Source organism: Pelodiscus sinensis, chromosome 13 (assembly GCF_049634645.1).
Source record: "Pelodiscus sinensis isolate JC-2024 chromosome 13, ASM4963464v1, whole genome shotgun sequence".
NCBI lineage: Eukaryota > Metazoa > Chordata > Testudines > Trionychidae > Pelodiscus > Pelodiscus sinensis.
Window position 1 is genome coordinate 15,398,475 of NC_134723.1, and position 26,025 is coordinate 15,424,499.

At 39.3% G+C, this 26,025-nt stretch overlaps 1 protein-coding gene across 1 annotated transcript in view; it reads right to left on the minus strand.

Moving 5' to 3' along the window:
• Positions 1–26,025, minus strand: part of LOC102456352 (connector enhancer of kinase suppressor of ras 2-like) — a 114,131-nt gene that overhangs the window by 50,298 nt on the left and 37,808 nt on the right. The window contains exons 4-7 of the mRNA XM_075941202.1: positions 19,293–19,341; positions 16,173–16,348; positions 14,425–14,498; positions 641–712 (exon numbers count right to left, since the gene is read on the minus strand). Coding sequence (XP_075797317.1) covers positions 641–712; positions 14,425–14,498; positions 16,173–16,348; positions 19,293–19,341 — 371 coding nt within the window. The remainder of the gene's footprint in view (positions 1–640; positions 713–14,424; positions 14,499–16,172; positions 16,349–19,292; positions 19,342–26,025) is intronic.

Genomic DNA, 26,025 nt, shown 5'->3' on the forward strand with positions numbered 1-26,025 from the left:
GTTATGAATACCATTTCTTGCAAAGTTCAAAAATATTTTAATTATTACAAATATGTTTATATATATTTCTGCCACAATAAATAACACAATTTCCAACAACCCTTGCCCTGGTTTTCTTTTATTAATCAATTTTTAATTTTTAATTTTCTTAAAATTAATAAAGTAAGGGCAACCTCAACATTAAGGTTAAGGCAATATTAAAAAATGTCAGTTTTTGTATGGATTTTTATAAACTTGTTTTTACTTTTAAAGAATGGCATAGCAATACTGCATAAAGCACGACAAGGGCTACAGGGAAGTGGACCAAGGAATAAAGGAAGACAGAAGGAGGCTGCGCTAGAAGGTCTTTAGGTCAGGACCTAGAGTAGTGAGTGGACCTGACCCCCCTCTTTCTCCTGGCATTGTACTTTTCTACAAAGATCCAGAGGCTGGAGACAGGAGAACAGAGTGATGACAGGTAAGACACTGACCAGAAGGCTGTGCACACTGTGCTCTGAGCTAATTCCTAGCATGACCAGCAGGAGGCACTGTGGTAGTGAGTCTAACCTGCTACAAAGCTGGCATATTTTCTTTATATTGTGCTATTCCATATCCCAATAAAATTATTACAGTACTCCTATGAAGAATATAAGTAACTTACCTATTCATTTCTTCAAGGCAGTCGGTTGCAAAGTAAAAGCTCTTAATTTTGGGGTGGCATGCTTTGAAGGCACTGTAAAACAAATGAAGGAGAAAAATGTAGTTTTCCCTTCAAATAGTTTGGCTATAAAGATGTTATTCTCCTTTATTCATAAATGTACATGATGAAGTTGAAAAGTGCTCCTCATACTTGCTTGCTCTGAGATTCTTCAGCACTTTATAGAGCTACACATACACCTAAAATTTTCAATGTGAATTCAATGACAAAACACCATATTGTCTACAGCTGAAAACTTTTCAAATTGACCACTACTTAACTGACCTTTCAAGTCCTCATCTTCAAACAAAACTTGCACATTTTCAAAAGTTGAACCCGGGAGCTTAAATTCATAATTCTGGTAGACATTAAAACCCATGGACTTGAGAAAGACACTGGATTTGTGGCTTATTATAACAATCTGTAACACAGCAGTCACCCATATTTTCCTCTATGACTGCAAAGGTGTAATTGGCCACCTCACTGTGAATGGTCTTCTACAATATGCATTACTACTACTGATGAGTCCTGTGTGTGGAACTAAACAGCCTGTTCCACCTTCTATTGATCTGTGACACTGAGTACCCTTCCCAGACCTGAAAAATTGCTCTGTGTAAACTCGGATGTTTGTCTCTTTCACAAAAATAAGTTGGTTCAATAAAATACATTACCTCACCTATATTGTATAATACCGAGACCAATGTTGCTACAACAATACTGCAAAGAAGACCCTATAGCACCCAGAATAAATTTACCAATTCACTTCTGTTTTTAATCAGGGATTTTTCATTTACATTGAACTTGATGGTAACAACCGTATGGCTGTGTTTAGACTGCATCGCTTTTCCGTAAAAGGGATGCAAATTAGACACATCGCAATTGCAAATGAAGCGGGGATTTAAATCCCACCCGCTTCATTTGCATAAACATGGCTGCCGCTTTTTTCCGGCTCGCAGCTTTACTGGAAAAAAGCGCCAGTCTAGGCGCGTATCTTTCGGAAAATAAAGCCTTTTACGAAAGATCCCTTATTCCTTTTTTTAAGAGGAATAAGGGATCTTTCGGAAAAGGCTTTATTTTCCGAAAGATTCGCGTCTAGACTGGCGCTTTTTTCCGGCAAAGCTCCAAGCCGAAAAAAAGCAGCAGCCATTTTTATGCTAATGAAGTGGGGGAGATTTAAATCCCTGCTTAATTAGCAATTGCGATACGTCTAATTTGCATCCCTTTTATGAAAAACGGATGCAATCTAGACGTAGCATATTAGTCTTTGGGGATATAAGAAATAGAATTGCTTGGCTGACAAATGAACAAATACAAGGGAGCTCTCATTCACAGGATGCCACCCATTCCTTAGTTCAGAAACACCTTCTGAGAGTGAAACTAAAACCTGCCAAATCTCATGTGGTTTTGGCATTGGTAATTTGTTAGCTTTTGGTATATTTTGGTTTTTTTTTCTTGTAGTCACAACAGGTCCATGAATCCTTGGTGTAACTTCAAGAAAATCAGTGGAGTAACCTCAAGTGTGAATTTTATTTGATTTTTGGAGCTAGCATCAACTCTGTGGTCAAGGTGTTATCTTTCATGCACAACTTTTTCTCAGGTGAGTTTTCTTGTTGTGGTTATTGTATAGATAATTTATCATTACCTCAGTTTTGGAAGCAGCCTCTGGCTTGTGGCTCAGAATATGTATATATCTTTGCATCTATTGTGGCATTATTCCCTTAACTCCTGGAAAGACAGTCAGCCAACATTTTTCTGTTCTTTTACTAAAGAATTTATCTCAGGCCACTGCAGAACTACTGATAATATCCTGTAATGTGTAATCCTTCATTTCCTGAAAGGCTGTCATGTCAGAGCAGATATCTGCTATTCATGAATGAAATACCTTACTCTGTAGTTTTCGCTGGTAAAATTAATAAGATGAAGAGTTGTCCCCTGGAAAAAAAACCTGGAAGTGTACAAAAGGTGAAGATTCTCCAGGTGAGACTATGACTACAGAGAGAAAACTGTACTTTGCATGTTATCTATATGTTTGAGTTTACATACTTTGCCGGTAGGTTATGTATTTGCACATGGGATTTGAGAACAATTCGTCTTAGGGTATGTCTACACAGCAGGGGCTTAACTTGAAATAAGTTATGCAAATTGAACTATGTCAATTGCATAGCTTATTTTGAAATAGGGAGCATCTACACAGCACTTTATTTTGAAATAAAGCACTCTTCCTCCAACTTCCCTTATTCCTCATACAATGAGGGTTACAGGAGTCGGAGTAAGAAGTCCTCCAGCTTGACAGTATTTTGACACCCTTCTGAAATAACTGCCTGCTGTGTGGATGCGGACTAAGTTATTTTGGAATAGTGCTAGTTATTTTGAAATAGTATTGCAGTGTAGACGTACCCTATGGCACCATTATGGAAAGCACTGATTTTGAATTCAGTTAATGAGGACTCTTGTGAATCTTGTTTTGGAGTTCATATGCAATAAACTGAAAACAACATTTTGTTCAGGATAGCTATATAAGTTTCAGTGTGTTTTTCTTAACAATACTGCACCATATGTTACTCCATAAATTCCCCTTAAAATGCATGCCTCTCCATACACAAAAAAAGCATTTGGAGAGAAACTGTTACTTACTTCTCGCAACTGTTGTTCTTCAAGATGCATTGCTCATGTTCATTCCATGTACCAGGGTGGTCATTCCATGTGCACAGATCGTCAGAAGATTTTTCCCTCAGCAGTACCCATTGGGCCAGCAGGGGAGCCCCTTGGAGTGGTGCTATACACTCCTGCTGGCCATCCACCCCTTCTTGCTGGTCTTCTCCGATGAAGGGAAAGTGGGTGGGATTTGCAATGGACATGAGGTATGTTTAAAAAACAACAGTTACGAGAGGTAAGTAACAGTTTTCAATTCTTCAAGTGATTGTTCATATCCATTCCATGTAAGTGACTTCCAGAACCCTTGGAGATGGGGTCAGAGGTTTAACCTTCTACAGAATGGAGTACTGCCCTGCCAAGGACTGCATCATCCCTGGTTTGGTGCACTAAGGCATAATAATTAACAAAGGTGTGCACCGAGGACCAAGTGGCTACCCTACAGATGTCCTGGATAGGCACCTGAGCAACACAAGTGGTGGAAGTGGCCTGGGCCCTAGTAGAATGAGCCATCAAAGGCAGGACTAGTATCTCAGCTAGGTCATAACAAGCCTTAATGGAGGAGATGGTTCATGATGAGATACTGGGCTGAAACAGGGAAGCCTTTCACCCCGTCAGCTATTGCTATTAAGAGTGGAGGGGATTTGCAGAAGGTCTTTGTTCTATCTAAATAAAAATCTAAGGCACTCCTAACATCTAGAGTGTGTAGAGCTTGTTCCTTACTGGAAGCATGCGGTTTAGGGTAGCACACAGGCAGAAAAATGTCCTGAGAAACATGGAACTGGGACACCACCTTGAGCAAGAAAGCCGGGTGTGGGTAAAGCCTGACTTTATCTTTAAAAAAGATAGCATAAGACTTTATCGTTAAAGAAGATAGCATAAAGAAGATAGCGTCACCCTGCATATGGAAAATGAGAAGGGTGACGTTAGCTCTTAGGGACCATTCATGACCCAAAAAGGACCTGCTGAACTGGTCTTCCAGGGTGTTCTGGATCCCCTGAGAGGTATGAAACCGCCAGGTGGATACCCTGTTCTATGCAAAACTCCCAGAGAAGGAGGGCTTCCTGACACAGGGGAAGGAGGTGAGCACCACCCGGTTTGTTGATGTAAAACACTGTTGCCATATTGTCTGACAGGACCAGGACACCCCATTCCTCAACTGGAGAAGGAATGCCTAACATGAAAAGAATTGCCCTCAACTCTCTGACGTTTATATGAAGAGAGTCTGGGACCACATATCTTGTGTCCTTAGGCCCACTGTCGGATGCAACTGTCACTAGTTGGAGCAACAGTAGAGGTTGGCAGGATGGGATCCTGGCACAGATCACATTCTCCTGGAGCCATCAATGAAGGGAAGTTAGGACATCTGTTGGCACTGTCACTGCCATGTCCAGCAGATGGAAGGCCAGATGGTGAATCCGATCTAGTCACACCTTTGGAGAGTGGATGTACGTGTATTCTGCCATGAACTCAAAAAATTTCATACCATTTCTGGCTGTGGTCATCCAGGAGGCCTGCAGGCACAGGATGGATTCCTAGATGGCTAGGAACCAAGTTCTGGGCAGAAAGGCAGTGGCAACAGTAGAATCCAGCAGGGTGCCTTCAAACTCTATTGTCAGGGTGAGGACCAGGATGGATTTGGCCTCATGCAGGGGAAGATCCAGATCTAAGAAGACTGCCTGGATGAGGGATATATGCTCTAGTACCTGGATGGAAGAGGGTCCCCAAATCAGCCAATCATCCAGGAAGGGATAGACCTGAACTCTGTGCTTCTGGAGAAAAGAAGCTACCACCACCATGCATTTGGTGAAACCTGGGGTATCCATTTTTCACAATGATCCATTGTTATGGTCGACCAGGCCATGCCTTGACAGAAACCTGCCCCTGCTGGGTCTCTGCTTCTTCTGAGGCACAGGAGGCTGAGAGTGGTGCTGTGCTGCAGGGCACCACCGCACTGGAGATGAGTACGAATGTCCCAGACCCTCCTGTACCAAGGCCGGTGTGCTCTGGGTGGCTGGTGCTGCTTCAGTGGCCAGCACTGGGCAGAGAGCCACCTTCATTAGGAGGATCTTCAGCCAAGAGTGTCTCTCTCTTCCTTAGTACAGGGCTCGAAACTCCGGAAATTGTCCATAAGGTTGGCTTCTTCAAGACATTTTGGGAAGGCTTTGTGGGGGTCTCTACAGGTCATTGGCTTCAGGCTCTTGGCACAGGGCTTGAAGCCTTGGAGCCCGGGCATGTTCTGCATGAAGCATATGGGGACACAATCTCAAATGCCTAACTACACCACAAACTACTACTAACAACAACTAAGTAACACTAAAACTGAACGAGAACTGCTAAGGTGCACTTGCTAAGCAAGCGAGACATGTTCTAATGACCATCATGGGTGATAAGGAGGAACTGAGGGGGAGAGGGCCAACAGGGGTATATATGTGCTGGTACAGTGGTGCCACTCCAGAGGGCTTCCCTGCTGGCCCAATGGATACTGCTGAGGGAAAAATCTTCTGACGATCTGTGAATACGGCGTGTGCACACCTACATGGAATGAACATGAGTAATCACTTAAAGAAGCATCAGAGACTACAACTACTAGCTTAGAAACAGAAAAAGTTGATATTTTCTTTTAAAAACATTATCTTAGTTCTATTTTAATGGAAACTCAACTTTATATGGTGCTTGTGAAAGAAACAAGACTGACGGTGTTACAGACTGACACATTATGTACAGAACAGGAAAGCTGCTTGCATGCATCACTACAAATATGTCTTATATCTTGTCTGAAGGACCATAAAAACAGAATACTAAAACTGAAAGGGACCTCAAGAGGTCATCAAATCCAGTACCCTGCCCTCACAGCAGAACCAAGCACCTTCTAGATCACCTCTGAGAGATGTCTATCTAACTTGCTCTTAAATATCTCCAAAGATGCAGATTCCACAACCTCCCTAAGCAATTTATTCCAGTCTTTAACCACCCGGACAGGAAGCATTTCCTAAGGTATGTCTAGACTACATGGCTCCATCGACCGTGGATTATTTAAATCACCGCTTCATTTTCCTATGTCTAGTAAACTCATCTACATGGCTCCGTCAATGGAGCCATGTAGTCTAGACATACACCTAATGTCCAATCTAAACATCCCTTGTTGCAATAGAAGCCCATTGCTTCTTGTTCTATCATCAGAGGTCAAGGAGAACAATTTTTCTCCCTCCTCCTTGTAACACCCTTTCAGGTACTTGAAAGTTGCTATCATGTCCCCTCACAGTTTTCTCTTTTCCAAGCTAACCAAACCCAGTTCTTTTAGTCTCCCCTCATAGCTCATGTTTTCTAAACTTTTAATAATTTTTGTTGCTCTTCTCTGGACCCTCTCCAATTTCTCCACACCTTTCTTCAAATGTGATGCCCAGAACTGGACACAATACTCCAGTTGGGGCCTAATCAGTGCAGAGTACAGCAAAAGAATGACTTCTCGTGTCTTGCCCACAACACTCTGGCTAATGCATCCCAGAATCATGTTCACTGTTTTTGCAACAGCGCGCGTAAAATGGATTGTTCCTTTCTAAGTTGAGTACTTTGTATTTGTCCTTATTAAATGCTATCCTATTAACCTCGGACCATTTCTCCTGTTTGTCCAGATCATTTCTGATTATGACTCTATCCTCCAAAGTACTTGCAACCCCTTCCAGCTTAATATCGTCTGCAAACTTTATAAGTGTACTCTCTATGCCATTATCTAAATCATTGATGAAGTTATTGAAGAAAAGCAGTCCCAAAACTGACCCCTAAGGAGCTCCACTTGTTATACCCTTCCAGCATGACTGTGAACCATTAATAACTACATTCTAACAACTGTTATCCAGCCAGTTATGCACCCACCTTATAGTAGCCTCATCTAGATTGCAGTTCCCTAATTTATTGATAAGAAGGTCGTGTAATATCACATCAAATGCTTTACTAGGTTTACCGTGCCCACTTCTTCCCCCTATCCACAAGGAGGATCCTATCAAAAAAAGTCCATGTTGGCTGTTACCTATCACCTTATTATCTTCCAGATATTTGTAGATGATTTCCTTAATTAACTGCTACATTATCTTTCCTGGCACAGAAGTTAAATCTCTTGAAGTGGGCTAGTAGTTCAGTATTCTTGAAGCAGCAGGCTAATCAGAGCACTAGCAGCCTATTAAGGCTTGCTGGGGCTTGTTCATAAGGCCTCGGGAGGGCAGTAGCCCAACATCTGAGAGTGAGAAGGTGCAGTGTGTGTGAGCTGAGGACTATGAGCAAGGCAGAGTGTCATGAAAGAGCAGGATTGATTTGCTTGGGAACCAGAGGAAAGGTACTGGGAGGAATTGTTTGAGGAAGCAGCCCAGTGAAGAAGCTGTCAGACTGGGAGTAAAAGAAACCTTTTCTGTTACTGCTGCTTTAGGGGTTCTTGGGCCAGAATCTGGAGTTGTAGGCAGGCCAGGGTCACCCCCCCCCTCCCCAGCCCTCCTGATGCTACTAAAGAGTCTGCTCCTGAAAGGGGAGACCAGGACTACAGAGGGTTTTTCACTCCAAACTATGGACTAGCCTATGATGAGTATGGCTCAATAGGATGTGACCCTTGTTTCTAGAAAAAGGAAGAGGCAGTGTAGAAAGTCACAGTGAGGCTATGTCTAGACTGCAGGCTTTTTTCGGAAGAAGCTTTTCCAAAAGAGATCTTCCAAAAAAACTTCTTCCGAAAGAGAGTGTCTACACAGCAAAAGCACATCAAAAAAGTGATTTGCTTTTTTGAAAGATAGTGTCCATAATGAATAGATGCTATCTCACATGTAAACTGTGATTACTATGGAGGGGGGCCACCAGAGCACCTGTGCTTTTTCCTCTTTCCTCTTCTTTCGAAAGAACTCCATCTTCCCCATCCACACACACCTTTTCTCTGAAAGAGCTCTTTCAGAAAAAGGCTTCTTCCTCATAGAATGAGGATTACCAATGGTGGAAAACCCCCTCTATTCTTTCATTTTTTTTGAAAGAATGCGATTGCAGTGTCGACATAAGTGAAGTTTTTCAGAAAAATGACCATTTTTCCAAAAAACCTCTTCAGTGTAGGCATGCAGCCTCTGAAGCAAACACTGTCCATGTGCCAAGCATAGTCAGAGCATTGCCACCTAATGTGCAGGAAAAGGCATGTGAAATTAATCAAGCTTAGCTGTGTTCTATACATTAAAAAATCCAGTAGTACAGCATATATGGTGAGACGTTTGAAACAAACAAAACCCCCAAGGGGATGAATTCATTTTATCATTGAAATAAACCAAGTTACACCAAAGAATAACTTGGCCCATTAGCATGAATGTATTTTGTACTATTAACTGACTACAAATGTTAACAAAAGCAAGGTAATCTGAATATACTTTAACAAAGAGGAAATCTCCTTCCCTTCTGTCCTATTCATAATCTGATTTTATAATATACAGTTTGAACCTCTATAGTCCAGAACTTTCTAGTCCAGAAATATCTGTTATCCAGAATGATTTTAGTTAGCCATATGTCTACTTTTCATGGGTGTGGCTAAGTTTCCTGGGGTCCCATAAAGATTTTTTATAGCCTTCAGTCCTGATTCTCAGTGTTCTGTGCTGTTATTTAGCTTAATTTACTCCTAAATGTCCTCTAACAGCCCAGTAAGTAATGGAATCATTGGTAATGCTGCTCGACAATATTGACCTCCCATGGTCTGGAAAATTCTCTGGTTTGGAACTGGTCAGGTCCTGACTAGGTGCTGGACTAGAGAGGTTCAACCTGTAATTAGATACCATATTTGTCATCTTCAAATATCTCCAATGTTATTTAATTGACAACAGGGAGGGGAAGATGCAGTAATACCATTTATGACAAATGTTGATGGTTCTAGATATATTTAGCCTCTTTTTAACATTTTCCCAGTATCAGTGTGGAAGTTGTTTGCACACGTGTACATTTTGCTGCAGCTATATTTATGTGGTGTTATCTTATTGGCAAATACATGTACTCAGTGCTTTTCTTGTAAAAAAAAAAAAAGGTGTCGATACTAGGGAAAAATAAAAAAAAGCACTGGGGGAAGGACGGGGGGAAGGGGAAGGAGGAAGGGGCGAAAGCTCGGGGACAAAATGCAGTCGTGGCCTCTTTAATTGCCATGTGTCCAGAGCAGGTTTCCATCTGGCATGTTGCGAGTGCTCCCAAGGCCGGCTAGGGGTTGTGCTGGAGAAAAAAAAGGGTGATGGTACCATCACAAAAAAAGCACTGCATGTACTCATTGTTGAACTTGTACTGTGGCTCATCATGTGTACTGTAGTGTATCTAGAAAAAGTTCCTTTAATAAATAGGATAAAAAGCCAAGCAACAATTACTACTGTTTACTATTACTTTCATAGGACGTTAGGTGTGGAAGAGACCTCAGGTCATCTAGCCCAGCCCGCTGCCCAAAGCAAAGGCAATCCCAACTAAATCAACCCAGCCAAGGCTTTTTCAAGCCGAGGCTTAAAAACCTCTAGGGATGGAGATTCCACCACCTCCCTAGGTAACACATTCCAGTACTTCACCACCCTCCTGGTGAAATAGTTTTTCCTAATATCCAACCTAGACCTTCCCAATTGCCACTTGAGACCATTGCTCCTCATTCTGTCATCTGCCACTACTGAGAACAGCCTGTCTCCATACTCTTTGCTGCTTGAACTCCATTGATTTAAATGGAATAACGCCTGCATAACTCTCATTAGGTTATAATTGGGCTGAATGGGAATTGTGAACATTGAGCACATTGTAAGACTGAGCCAATATAGTATACATAGATATACATCTTTTAAAAGAAGAACATAAGAATGACCATACTGGGTCAGACCAAAAGTCCATCTAGCCCAGCATCCTGCCTTCCAACAGTGACCAATGCCAGACGCCCCCGAAGGAGTGAACAGAACAGGTAATCATCATATGATCCCTTTCTGTCATCCATTTCCAGTCTCTGACCAACAGAGGCTACGGACACCATTCCCCAGTCCCACTGCCACTGCTCCTGGCCCCAATCGCTGGCCGCTCACAATGGCCCTGGCCACTGTCCGCACTTCCCAACCCTGTCACTGGCCACCGAACTCCTGGCTGGCCCTCGCTCCTCCTCTGGTCCAGCAAACTCCATGGTCCTGTCAGACCATAGAGGTTGCCGGACCAGAGTGTCCTGGACCAGAGAGGTCCTATCTGTACCAGTTGGGGAAATGATGGAAAAGTTAAAGCAAATAAGCAAAAAGGATACATTCTGTTGATATTGTAATCATTATAAATATTTGCAGTGTATTGAATTAACAGGAAAAATTCTGTTTAGCAAATGTAAACAGTAAATTACAAGCAACCCCTTGAAATGAATGGAATGTTCTTATGGTGTCCACTAGATGGCGGACATTAACAAATTATATGTATGTTAAAAATAAAGTTCCAGTGCAATGGCTTTTTGGTTGCCCTTTTTACTGGTAAGAAATTATACGTGGCCTGTGATCCTTCTGTTGGCTGCTTCAGTTTTTAATTTAATATTTTTAGTGGCAGGGGGCTTACCATCTACTGCTAGTGTGTGATTTATTAATCATTGGTTACACCTTTCACTTTCTTCCATGCCAAATGACTACCAGAATTCCTATACACCTTTGGCCAGATAGATGGGACTTGTGCGCCTCTCTATGGAGTCCTGATACCAAATGGATTTGTTTATATATATGTATATATATATAGTGGTGCACCAAAATCTACAATCAATGGTTCATTAAAATGAGGATAAAGCCACCACTTCACAGGGATGATATGGAGAAAAATTAATGTTTGCATTACCGGAAGAGGTAATATCTTGTATTGGACCAAGTATTGTTGTTATGAGAAAAGCTTTTGAGTTTCCAGTTAATTTGTCGAACCAGAGGATGTTGCCAGAGGAGATGATGAAGTCCAAGACTATAACAAGGGTCAAAAAAGAGCTAGATAAATTCATGGAGGATAGATCCATCAATGGCTATTAAACAGGATAAGAAGGAATGGTGTCCCTAGCCTCTGTTTGACAGAAGCTGGGAATGGGCAACAGGAAATGGATCAGTTCAGTTCTGTTCTGTTCATTCCCTCTGGGGCATCTGACACTGGCCACTACTGGAAGACAGGATACAGGGCTATATGGACCTTTAGTCTGACACAGTATGGCTGTTCTTATGTTCTTACACAGAGCTCTTCTTCAGGTTTGTGAAGCACTCAGATCAATGCCAGATTTATGCACAAGCTAAATAAGCTATAGTTTTTTAGCTATAATTATGAAGCACCTAATTTTTTTAAAAAAAATACTAGTTTTTAGTTGCATCCTCACCTATCTACCAGCATATATACAAATATAAAACTTTATAATTTCTATTTTCATTGTCCTTTCTGTTAGAATAATATCAATTTTTGGTCATACAATTGGGCCTCTTAAACTTGAAATAGTTTAGGCCCTCAGCATGTCTTAATCTAGGCCTGACTCAGATACCCTAGTAGCGAGCACCGTAGAGAAGCACACCAGGAAGTTAACTGTGTTCAGAGCAGGGGTTGAATAATTCAGAAGGGTATTTTTCATTCTGCGGCTTCAGGTTAGTGCAGCGCCAGAAGTCAGTATCTGGTAGTATCATGTTAAAACTCTCTTGGTATTAAAAGCCATTGGTGTGGCATCAAAGGTGTATATTTTTACTTATACAGGTGAATTTGAAATAGCATTTTTACTGTGCTGTTTCATTTTGAGATGTCAAGAATAGTCTGTCAATGAACTCCCATTACAAAAATAAATAAATAAATAACAATTGCCCAAACATGCAATTTTTGTGTACTCAAAATGCATATTGACTTGAACGGGCTGTTGGGTGCACAGGGAATATAAGATTAAGACCTATAATGTTTTAGCATTATTCTGATCAATAGTCATTCTTTACAGATGGATCCCCACTAATCCCAGCTCTTTCAAATAGTTTTATCAAAGTAGCAAAGTAGCAGTAGTACTTACCATGACGTAGCAGAATATTTAGATTTTTAAAGAATATTTAGAAACTTATACAGATTGAACCTTTCTAGTCTGAAATCCTCAGGACCTGACCAGTTCCAAATGAGAGAATTTTCTGGACCGGGGAGGTCAATATTGTCTAGCAGAATTACCAACACTTCCACTGCTTACTAGACTGTTAGAGGACATTTAGGGGTAAATAAGAGCAAAATAACAGCAGAGAACAATGAGAGCCAGGACTGGTGGCTATAAGCAAACTTTATGGGACTGTGGGAAACTTGGCCACAGCCATGAAAAGTGGACATCTGGCTAACCAAAATCACTCCAGATGACAGATGCTTTTGGATGGCAGACTCTGGATTAGAGAGGTTCAACCTGTAATTGAGTAACTGCTGATACTAACCTGACTATACCCAATGGCAAACTCCATGTTGTTTGTGAACATAGAAATATTTTTTTTATTAAACTGGGTGCAAAATGTGCAAAACAAATCTAATGTGCTTATATTTGGAAAAGAAACATGAATATATGAATGATACATACTGGACAAAGTAAATGGCTAATATATTAGCAACATATTATGTTTAAAATTAAATGTTAAATATTTACAGCTTACTTCTACCACCATTGAAGGCAATGGTCTTATTGATTTTGAGGGAAGCAGGCAGCCTTATGCATTTACCATTACATCATAAGTCCAGAATTGACAATGTCTTTGAAAAAAGAGCATTAAGCAAGTGATATTTGTGCTACCTCATATGAAGATTTAAACTACTTTGGTTTCTATTTGTATTTTGATATGTCTTCTTAATTTTTTTTTAATATTACGATGGGAATACTGCCTAAAATCAATGGAACAAATTGCAGCTCTGTTTTTGCTTCTGAGGCATTAATGAAACTATGAGATAAGTGACCAAGAAAAATGTGATCCTGATCCATATTCCTTGTCCTAATGAATACTACCATCAGTTTATTATGTGTCTGATCGTAGTAGTACAAAGTATTCTTCTAAGAGATTGTCATCATTTGAAGAGGCATGACAAACAATGCAGGACACTAAATTATAACTAGGGAAGCAATGAGCTCTCATCAACTCCCAAAGACAGAGAATTTTCAATATATTACAGAGTGCGTGGAAAAAAGTGATGGGACTAAATCAGGACTGCTCATGGATGTGTTAGTCTCAAACCACTAGAACTGTTGTGTTAATCCTGTTGTACTCAGCAGCTGTTAGTGGTTCCAATTACAGCACTGCTGTCCAGGTAGAATTTTCAAGTTCTGTCAATAAGTATTTAGCATTAATTATGCTACAAGGATGGATGCATTTATCATATGCCTCGTGCTTGCAGCACAAGCCTCTATTAGCTTCAGCCCATTAACCTTTGGAACATAAATACTAGAACAGCTGGGAATATCTTGCTCCCCTAAAATAGGGTGAAAAATAACCACTTTATTAGTGCTCTCTCTAAGTTAACAGGCGTAGTAAAAGCTATGAGTCTGCTCTGTCACACTAAGCACCACAAAAGGTAGTCCTGTCTTTAAAGACTAAACTGAATGTGAGTGTAGTGGGTCATTCTAACAGCTAGTAAGTAGTCAGGCACTGGCTCCACAGTACTTTCTGTGTTGGACAGTCTAGATGGGGTCCCATTCAGGTCATGTGCAAGGGGGGGGGCTCTCAATTCCTCCTGAGTGTTCCTTCCCCTCCTCCTAGGGTTCTGTTATGGGGACCCTGGTCCATCCACTTCACAAAAATTCAACCCAGGGCCCTAGAGAGGCCTTACAGTGTATGGACCACTTAATGATACACCCCAAGTGATACTATCCCCGGGGTTGCTTCCTGTAGGGCCATCTCCTTTGTTTGGGGCATGATTGCAGACTTAGAAATATCCACTTAATCTGCCAATGGATACATCTTATGCCAACAAGATCGATTTTAGGGTTTTCTGTATATCTTCCTTTTCCAGAGCTTTTTGCACTCTTACTACAAATTGCAGGTAAAGATAATCTGTCTGCTTTCACAAGTGCTCTACTTCACACAGAATCCTTACAAAGGAGGTCCTTTCAATTGTAGACTGGTTTTACTCATACTCACTGTTTCCTTCTGCATTCGATAGCTCTATCTATTCTGAACTCAGGTAAACTGATGAATCCTTCTGCTTTTTCATCCTATCACAAGAAAAGAAGAAGTGCAGGTTAAGATGAGTGAATTATTAACTCTATAGAGGTTTTGGGGGGTCTGTTTTACAGCTTAAGGCTACGTCTACACTGGCATGATTTTCCGAAAATGCTTTTAACAGAAAAGTTTTCCGTTAAAAGCATTTTCGGAAAAGCACGTCTAGATTGGCAGGATGCTTTTCTGCAAAAGCACTTTTTGCGGAAAAGCGTCCATGGCCAATCTAGACGCGCTTTTCTGCAAAAAAGCCCCGATGGCCATTTTCGGGGCTTTTTTGCGGAAAACAGTACTGGGCTGTCTACACTGGCCCTTTTGCGCAAAAGTCTTTCGGAAAAAGACTTTTGCCCGAACGGGAGTAGCATAGTATTTCCAGAAAAACACTGACGATGTTACATGAGATCGTCAGTGCTTTTCCGGAAATTCAAGCGGCCAGTGTAGACAGCTGGCAAGTTTTTCCGCAAAAGCAGATGATTTTGCGGAAAAACTTGCCAGTCTAGACACAGCCTAACAATAATTATATTGTGGATACCTTCCTTCCTATTCATAATCGTATGGACCACTTGCCTTCCTAATGATGATCAAAAACTTTACTGTAGCAATTGTTCAATTCAACAATTGTTTAGATTGAAAAGTAATATTTGGAAAGTTATTAATGTAATTTTCATTTAGTTAAATGTGATTTAACAGTGGAAGAAGACCAGCACAAGATCGGCCAGTTTTCTGTAGACCACCCTTAAGCTCTGTGAAGATCACTGATGTTTCATGTACCACATAGGCAGGGACATCAACATGCACATATACACACAACACAAGCAAACGCTCCAACTGTTTTCTTGTTATCCCAAACATAATCTAAGAAGACCCAATATTAAGCAGAACGAGAGGAACTGAAACAGGGGATAACTAATGCTGCTTATAAAATTGTCAGCATTAAAATATCAGAAATCAAATCAGGCCATGTAGAATAAAACAGGTGTTAGTTTAAGAAATGGAAGAAAAAACATGCATTTTGCTTATTTTTTTGTAAATTATTACACAACATTTCTGTTCCTATTAATGTAGCTTTACATGTTGGCATTGTGGCACTTCAGGAGGAATATGAAATGAAATTAAACACCATCATGAATGATGATTTGAAAATGACATATTGGCAGTCTCCATATTAATATCATAACAACTGAACCTCTGTATTTTTTAAAAAAAAGTCTTCATGCCTCAAATCAGCTGCTCTCCTGAGTCAGGATTTCACATCCGATTTAATTTTTAGAATATAGGGAGGAACTCATTCCAGGTGTAATAACTGACATTCATGGTTGATTTTCCCCACATTGTTGCTAGTAGGGCAAGATGACAGCAAAGATCTTCTGTTAATCTAATTAATAGCAAACGTGGAAAAGTACTGTTAATTTCTGACAACTGTAGTTCTTGAAGTATGCCATGTTGTTTTTGTGCTATTTTATTGTGTTAGACACATATGGATAGAAAACTTGAACAGAATCATTGCAGCTGAATTTTTTTCTAGCCAAACCCAAATATCACACTCACATCCAATCACATTCAAAATCCAAAAAACTCTGCCTCATTAACTATTAATTGGCAGCCTTAGCTTCCTTTATTTAAAAGATTGAAAAATTTAATTTTGGTTATTTTCTTTCAAGTATACTTACATTCTGATTTGTGTACCAGTACAGTGAAGAATCCTTCAGAATAAACCAATATTTTTTCCATTTCTGTGTAAAGTATCCTTTGGCATCTTTTTTCTTCCACAACCAGCCTTCACAATCTCCATGGCCCAAGTCTTTGCAGGAAATCCGCCTTCTGCTCCCACTAGTCAGAGAGCTCCCTGTAAATGGGAAGATAATATGAAAGACTGAGGGGTCTTTTAGCTATAAAAACAAATATAATAACTTACTTTTTAAAGCAAAATGCAGGACAATGTAGCACTTTAAAGACTAACAAGATGGTTTATTAGATGATGAGCTTTCGTGGGCCAGACCCACTTCCTCAGATCAAATAGTGGAAGAAAATAGTCACAACCATATACAACAAAGGATACAATTAAAAAAAATGAACACATATGAAAAGGACAAATCACATTTCAGAACAGGAGGAGGATGCGGGGGGGGGGGGGAAGAAGGAAGGTAAGTGTCTGTGAATTGATGATATTAGAGGTGGGGAGAGTGGGATGTTTGTGAGTTAATGGTATTAGAGGTGATAATTGGGGAAGCTATCTTGGTAATGGGTAAAATAGCTTGAGTGTTTGTTCATTCCTTTTTGGAGAGTGTCGAATTTTAACATGAATGACAGTTCAGAGGATTCCCTTTCAAGTGCAGATGTAAAAGGTCTTTGTAGCAGAATGCAGGTGGTTAAGTCATTGAGAGAGTGTCCTTTCTGGTTAAAATGGCAAGAAACTGTTTTTTCTTTGTGATTTTGTCCTTTGGCGAAGTGTCTGAGATGTTTGTCCAATGTACATAGCAGACGGACACTTTCGGCACATGATAGCATAGATTATATTTCTGGATGCGCAGGAATTAATGCCCACAAAACAGATATCAGACAAGATTACACGGCTACATTTTTATCACTATTTTACTTTTTAAAGTTAGTGATAATCCAAAACAGGAATCTCTCTAAATTGAAATCCTTCATATTTCAGATGTCAGCGTGGTTCAAACCCTGAACTCCTGAATCCGGACCCATCCTATGATTTTGATTTCCAGCTGTATGCAAAGATAGAAGAGGCCTGGTTTTCAATTCAGATTTGGATTGAATACAATCTTATTAGATTTTTTAATACCAAAGGAGTTCTGCCACACGGGCAGGGGCGGATATAGGGCAGGGCGAACGGGGCGGCCGCCCTGGGCCCCGCGCTTAAAAAAGCCCAGCGCATGTGCCGTGGCGCCACTGCGTGGCAAAGGGGGGGCCTCGCGGAATTATGCTGCCCAGGCCCCGCAAAACGGTCATCTGCCCCTGCACACGGGGTCAAATCTCATAAGAAAAGTTTGTGATATTTTGGCATCATCAATTCCAAACCAAAAATCTTGTCTTGATTTGGCATTTAAATGTCATAAAGTTAAATCTTGATCCAAATCTAAACAACACTTTTTCAATCAATTTTTATCTCTTAATTTAGGAGCCCTAAAATAGAACATAAGAATGGCCGTACTGGGTCAGACCAAAGGTCCATCTAGCCCAGTAGCCTGTCTGCCGACAGTGGCCAGCACCAGGTACCCCAGAGGGGGTGGACCGAAGACAATGATCAAGCGACTTGTCTCGTGCCTTCCATCTCCAACCTCTGACAAACAGAGGCCAGGGACACCATTGATGTCCTCTAGTTCTTCTATTATGGGAAGTAAACAACTTTTCTTTATTCACCCTTTCCACACCACTCATGATTTTATATACCTCTATCATATCCCCTCTTAGTCTCCTCTTTTCTAAACTGAAAAGTCTCAGTCGCTTTAGCCTCTCTTCATATGGGACATGTTCCAAACCCCTAAGTCAATAAGTCAAATAAGTCAAATTTTGGTAAGAAAGCTTATTTTCTAGAAAAAGGGAATTTCATTATTCTGTAAGAATATCTACAATATTTGAACTCTAAATTTAATTAATATTTTAGCTTCACTGATCTCAGTTGAAATGCACTGTAACATTTTCATTACTTCAACATATCCTGGTTGATAATCCTGAAATGTCACTTTGTCTTCCAGATATCACTACCAAACAGAATTTTTTCTTAATATTGTATATTTTTTCTTTAAAAGTCTATGGAAAGTTAATTCAAATATTAGATGGTTTACTGTGAAAAATCAAGTTTACAATAAATTGTATTTGTCTGACTGCTGTGAAGGAGAGCCAGAAGTTTAGATCATATTAAATTACAACTCTTTTCTTGATCGTATTCCATTGATCTTAACATTTTGTTATTTACAAAATAAGATATTGTATCTTAATCAGATTGAGAATACTATTAGTGTTTTGATTGAATAAAGGTGAAGTCTTCAGGCAGTGAGTTAAAACTGCAAACAGAATAAAAATGCCAGTTTGTATGTACTGTATATAAATTATACCAGATTATTTTAATTCCCCAAATATATTATAGAATAACAAAAGAAGTGCCTTTTAAGGCTGTTTTTTTTTGCGGAAGAGGATATTCAAATCGCATGCTCATTTGCATATCTTCTTCTGATTGTTTTTGTGGAAGAGGTTTTGCCGATAAAAAGCCCCGTGTAGATGGGGCCATTTGTTGGAAAACCTCTCTTTTTGCAAGATCCCATATTCCTCAAAAATCGAAGTTTACAGAATCTTGCGAAAAAAGGGGTTTTTCCGACAAATGACCCAGTCTTCACGGGGCTTTTTAACAGAAAAACCTCTTCCGCAAAAAGAGTTGGAAGAAGATATGTAAATGAGCACGCAATTTGCATATCCTCTTCTGAAAAAAACCCTCAATGTAGACATAGCCTAATTTATAACTTTTTATTAAACTGTTGTTTCCTTGATATTCTCAAATAGGTTTTATTGAAGAAGTAAGAAATGGCATAATATATGGCTTTTTTCCACTGAAGTAAAAAGAAATGTTCAAACTTCTTCAATGGGAGAACAGGTCCACAATACGGTTCACCTGAGTATTTACTAGCAAAAGATAGATGAAGGTATATGATATCTGGAAATACATGAATTAGGTGTGATCCTGATTTTGGACCTGTGCACATGGCCCATATACCTCACTTTGACATAATGAGGCCTTCATTTTCCAAATTCTGTATTTATTAATTCAAATGGCTTACCTTTGGACCATTTTTTGGTTTTTACCCTCAGAGAGGCGTAGTGGAAGGACTATAAGGAGAGAAAAAAATATGGATAAGCATGAGTACATACAATATTAAATCATGTTATCATGTTGATATACAGTAATTTCTTCATTAACTATTGTTTGTGCCTGTAATCTTTCTATCTCTGCCATTTCAAGTACGAAAAAATCTCAATTTTTAATAATCATGTTATAAAATATGGTCACAAAAAGTAATACAAATTGCAGTTATTAGGCAGCAGTAAAGTGATAGTAATTGGAGACACTGAGTAATCACTGTAATCTCCTTTGGTGCTTTGTTTTATAATAATAGGAGTCTAAAAACAAACACTAAACAAGCTGAGCAATGCAATGCTAAATTAATTAACTAACACCTTTATTTTCACAGAGCTACCTGGGGTATTTAGTCACATACCTCCCCATCAAGTCAACGGAAGGTCTGTGGCTGAATCCTTGTTCAGTAGTGATGAGGCAATTTTATAGGGTTTTCCACAGACATTACATAATAACAAAATCACATTTGTTCATTTTAAGAATAAATTAAATTGCTATACACAATCAATTCAAAGACAAATTTCTATCCCAAATCTTATACAGTTAATATGCAATTTCAGCTTTTGTGTAATGCCATATTAGTGGGCACTCATATACAAGTCCTTATATCCATGATTTGTAGTAGCAATAAAGTGTAACCCAAAATTTAGTGATAGAGCATCATTTTATTCTTAGGGCAGGAATAACTACTACTCTTTTGTGACTGCAGAATATACCACTAATTCTGAAAACAATGGAATTTTAAGTCATTTCTATACCTTCAAAAATGTAAGAATGATTTAACTGAGTGGGAAAGTTTTTTATGTATGAGAACGTCATGGGAGAAAGTGCACGCCAGCTTGAGAGAGAACCAGACTGCTGGTGATTGAAACTGTAATCACTGGCAGGCTACAGGCAAGAAGCCTGTGGCATCACAGGGCAGAGTATAGTAGAGTCATGTGATGAATGAAAGGCTGCCTTTTTCATCCATTTTGTCCTATCTGACACATGGCTTGTCAGCTCTCTGTCAGGGCCTGTTGCCTTTGCTATTTGCCTGTAAAGTGCCTAGCATATTAATGATATAATGGCTACAGCCAACACAAAGATGTACACAGTATTTCAGGTGTTTTAACACATTAAACATATCTAATGCTCCAGTAACTAGAAGAAGTTATTGTGATTAAGCAGCATCTTTTTTAAATAAGGAAATAGATCATAACCATAAGCAATAGATGCAATAATCTAAGCAAATCAGAGTGCAAGAAACTGTTTAGTTATTGAAACAACTGTACAGTGATCGTTTCCCCTTTTTGTACAATTCTCTGTGCTCTAATTGCCTCAAAGAGGTTGTTTTGTCTCATTCAGGCTATTTCTCAATAACAGTAATATGAGAACCAATACAGGGCGATACCCCTTCATGTTAATTGTGCAAGGATTTGCATAATCCCTCTGTGGTTATTTCTCAGTAACCACACTGCACTACTCTTTGTGCTGATTTGCTTCTATAATCTCTCTCTGCTCCTGTTCTCAGGACTTTAAGGTTCTTACCAACAAAATGACACTTTTTTAGCTTCTTATTTCCTTCACATAAAGCAGAAAAACATCACTACATCTATGAAAAAGAGAAACAAAGAAATCCACCCCTTTTAAAACAAAGAACACCACAAATGAAAAGAGAATGGGGCAGAAAAGATGTTTTCTAAACACTTTAAAATACCAAACCACCAAATCCTTTTGAATCATTACCCTACCTCAGGCTATGTTCTGCTCCCACTGAACTCAATGGGAATTTAGCTACTGAGTTCAGTGGGAATAGTTTTGAGTCTATTATCTTATTTCTATTCCCATATCACCCTTTAGGCCAGCAGGGCTCCTCTGATAGGTTTAGTTTGGTTTTGGAGCAAAGCATACTGCAATCTGAAGGCAACCAGCTTTGCTTGATAGGATACAATAAAAGAAAGTGAGGACCTAAAAATTAAAAACCAAACAAACTAAAAACTAATGAAGGCCGAAGGATGAGAAAAGAGATGGTAGAAAGAAGGACCCAGATATTAAGATGATCACAATATGCACGTCTACTCATGAATAATATTATAGTCGATACAGTAGCTCAGCCCTATTTATTTTAATAATAAATTCATTTAATGTCTCCACATTTTCATTTATAACATGTCTGTAGATATTTGAACTGATAATGCCTTATTTAATCTTTGAAATTGTTACAGTGCTAGATGACATTTTTGTAAATGTCCTCAAAAAATGAGGAGTAACATTAATTCGGACTAAGGGCTTTAGTCCAAACTAACGCATCCTGGCGCGCACTTCCTGGTTTGAATCAGCTGTGATTCGAACTAGCGCGCCGGCGAGATCATGTTAATGGAGCGCGGGATATTTAAATCCCCGCTTCATTAACTACTTCGATTGTCTCCATTTGCATCCCTAGTTCGAACTAGGGATGCAGTGTAGACATACCCTCAGACAGAGAACATTTAAAATTCACGTTTAGAGCCCATATTCATAACCTTACATATAAAAATCCTACAAGTATATGAATAGCGTACATAGAATCAGCAGGGCATAAGCTTTCATTAGATACCTCACTTGGCTCACTTTGCACAGAATTTGGGGCAACACACCACAGCGGGTGCAACAATGATCTTCCTGTTCACTTTAAAATCCTAAAACGTGACACAAGTAGAATACATCATGCAGATATTATCTAAGAACTACTAAATGCCTATATACATATGCAAACAGGCATCAGATTATACTCCATTCTTGTTTTCAATGTTGTCATCACAACCAATATGGGCTAAAAAAAGCTTTGTAGTCATAAACTGCAGAAAACATGAATCCCTAAATATTAGATCATAACAACAAACAAATGTAGGATGGCAATTTAATTTAGAATAACTGCTTATCATTTTGTATGTGCTAGATCACAGTGAAAAGCTTAAAATAATGCTCTAAATTGGCCATCTTATATTTTCATTTCCATACATCCAATTTAATTGAGTATTCTTAAATTTGTTGTAAAAATATTGGTTTTGGGTTGAAATTTTCATTGCTGAATTTTAGTTTTCATCAAATTTTTACTGTTCAATTATTTCTCCCTGAAAATTTACATTACATGAAAACTGACAGAACTCCAAATATAGGGATTGCCATTTCTTCTGTATTATCAAAATAGTATAAATGAGACATAGGAAGGGAGGACATTCTGCAAAAGTAGCATTTTTCTTGATAAACAGACCCTATAAAAGACCAGCAAATACCACAATAAATAAATCCCTATACTCTTCTTTTCATCAAAGATTCCCTTGACAGCCTAGCATGAAATGAAACAAAAATAGCAGAAAAGTTACTCAATAGTGCAAGACTGTGTGCAGATACATCAAATATTCTGAGTTAGCTCAGCACAAAGAAAAGATTAAATAGTAAATCCCAACAAGAATTGGCATTATTAGACTTTGGGCCACGAAGGGAAGCTGTAAATACAAATAGTTCTTTGTAGATATGAAATAACAATGAGAACCTGAAAAAATTGTGCCATTATGGAGTTACAAATAAGTGCAACTATTTTTACTACTTTCAAAATGTATCATTTTCTTAGTTAGCCAGGGGCTTGGGGACAAGGGCAATTGCAAGTTAGTGGTTAGTGCAGACGACTGGGCATAAGAGACCTTTTCTATATGTCTCAATTTATCCATCTGTAAAATCAGAATAATGCCTACTTGCTTTTGTACAGAGCTTTGAGCTTCTATGACAGAGCATGCTATAATAAGTGCATAAGCTAATTATTATTCATTGAAGAACATCTTTTTATGAGAAAGAGTTAAATGGTAAGTACAGATTATATAATTTACAATAATTCATTTTAAAGTATAACCCTTGTTAAATATGTTTAAACACTGCACAAGTATACCATATTATAGCAGCATCTGAAGACAGGATTCTGAATGCTAGAGAGCCTTAAGCAAGGCATAATTTTAAATGGCAGTGGTGAATGGAAGAGACTGTCTCAGGATCACCTTGGGCCAGCTCTTCAGGCCATTCTCCCAGCTAACAAGAGTACAATGTTTGACATGCTGAAGACAGAAAGAGTTGAGCTCTGAGACTGATAAGCCCCACAAATGTAATGAGTTTGAGGTCCCGCAAAGACTTAGTAAATTCTTGCCATTTTCTAGATGGGAGAACTCGAAAAGTATGTGGAGTGGTGTGGAAGATTGAAGAGAGAAAGGCCAGAAGTGTGTTACTGTGTTTTAAGATAACTATTGTTACAGGAGCAGGGAATTGGATGTTAAATCAGGAAAAGTGGCAAAGAATTAAACAATGTATTGTGGCCTATATGCCTTTATTTAAAGAGAGCAGTGACTTAGTGGTGCTGTGCAAAGGCACACTCTCTGGTGATGCTTTTTTTTTTTTGAATGGGGATGGATCAGGATGGAACAGGTTTTTCCCTCTACTGTCCCTCCTCTGTGGGCCATTGCAGGTGACTATCCCATGGCCTTTGCTCCTCTCTATCCCATTGTCAGGATCCAGAGCTAGGAGCACAAGGACTGCTGTTTATAGAAGCCTTTCACAACCTGTGACACAAGGTCCCTGGGTGGGTCAGAGATTGCAAGGAACAAATCTGTAATCTCAGCATCTGTAAATATGAGCTTTTACTGCATCAGTTAAAATATCTACATCTGTTATTTCAAAGTCTGAAGCAGAAACATAAATGTATAAGTGGCCTCGTCACTAGCAGAGTAGGCTGGGGGAGGGGAACGGGGCGGGGAGAGGTGGGAGGCGGGGATTAGAGAGCCACACTTTGTAGGCATAGATTACACAGTTTTGGCCAAAATGTACATTGATAAGACATGACATCTACAATAAATAAATGATATCCTTGGAACATTTTTAGAAATAGCTTGACTGCTTACAATTCCTTAAAAATTTAACCAGAACAGGTTGAGAAGCAGAGTAGTAGCTCCTTACAATAAGCTGGAGAATGCCTATAGAAAATTATTCATTATGCAAAATCTCTAGATCTGATTCAACAGAAAATATGATGAAAATGCAAGCAAAACAGATCAGAGGAAACAGAAGGGACTTGCAGTTTTAAAATATGAGTCAATCGGCCTCATTTTCCTTCTTCTGAGTACTGAACAGCATGTAAAATCACATTGGTCAAAAGAACACATAAAAAAGGGCATAAGCATAAATGCTCAGCAATGCATGCTTTGCTAATTTGCAAAACTCTAGATTCAAATTTTAAGATGCAAAGGAACCAAATAATCCCTTTTATACTACACAGAATAAGTAAACATTTAAAACTTGCAACTTCAAAATGACTCAGAGTGGCTATGGGAACCAGCTGGAAGATGAGAGAATGTACCGTGGTTGTCAGAATGTAGGGCCTCTTCTCTAACCACAGCATGAAATGTGGCATTAAAAGAGCAACACAAAACATGCGCTGACAACAGTCTGCATTTGTGAAGATCCGCTAGCGAGACAAACCTCAGCATAACCACAGAGAAGAGCATAATATTTAGCTGACACAAAAATGCCAAACTTAAGAGTTGCATCTATGTTTAAATAATATGACAGTGATCAGTGATTTAGACTAGCTAAAAATATTTAAGGAAACAAATACATTGAAGAAAATTTGATTGTATGCACCTTACCTCTACTCAGCCTCAAGAGTTTTTACCTTAATTCAATAACTGAAAGCATTGAAAACAGATCAGTTGGTGCTCCCACCTGCAGTGCACCTTTAGAGGAAGCCATATGTGCATTATAGTGCCATATTCCTGGGGAACAACAGTAGAAGTGTTTGTCGGCGGTGATGATATTTAAACTGAGGATGGAGTGAGGAAGAAGGAGGTGCAATGAGTTCTTTGTAGACTCTATAGAAGATACTGATGCACCCTCAAGAGAAGCTCTTTTCAGCATTACCTACCTTCCTTAGTTTGACTGGGGAGATAGAAAGCAGGTGGAAGTGACAACAGGAACGATCTGTCAATAATATAGGCTCATGCCTTAAGTGAGCAGAGGTTCTGTGGTCTAATTTCCTCAGTGCGGTAAGTAGTGGCAAGAATGGGCCTCTGGGCCAAGAAGATAGAATGAGAAAAAAAAGAGACCGTGCAAAGGGTCAACCCATCATTCCCACCCATCTCAAACAAATTCCACATGCAATAGTTTTTCTTCTAAGAACATGTACTTCAAAGATAGGCCTATAAATCACAGCGATTAGCTCTCATCCCATATTTGTGTGCTATCTCATTTACCGGAATGGATGTTTCATTACATGTACTAATAGCTTGTGCACAGCTATCACTACAGAAGGGAGTCTATATTGCTACTATAGTAACAATAGCACAGCTGCCTGCTGTAAGTGGGGACAGATCAAGACCGGTAAGTAGTGCTCCAGCAACCATCAGAGACCAGGCATATGACGCTGAGAGAGCTCCATATGGAGGAAGTTCAAGTGGCCTACCAGGTCTAGGAATCACAGCAACTACCTCACATCACATGTTTATCTACCATCTCAGATTAGAGGTTTCATGAAAGTGTTTGCTTCACATGTAAATTGAAGTGTTAATGTTCATTATGATGGTCACTATGGAACTCATCCTTACTATAGCCAAAAGAGAAAAATGATTTTTTGGTGTAGAGTATGATTTTTGTGCTAC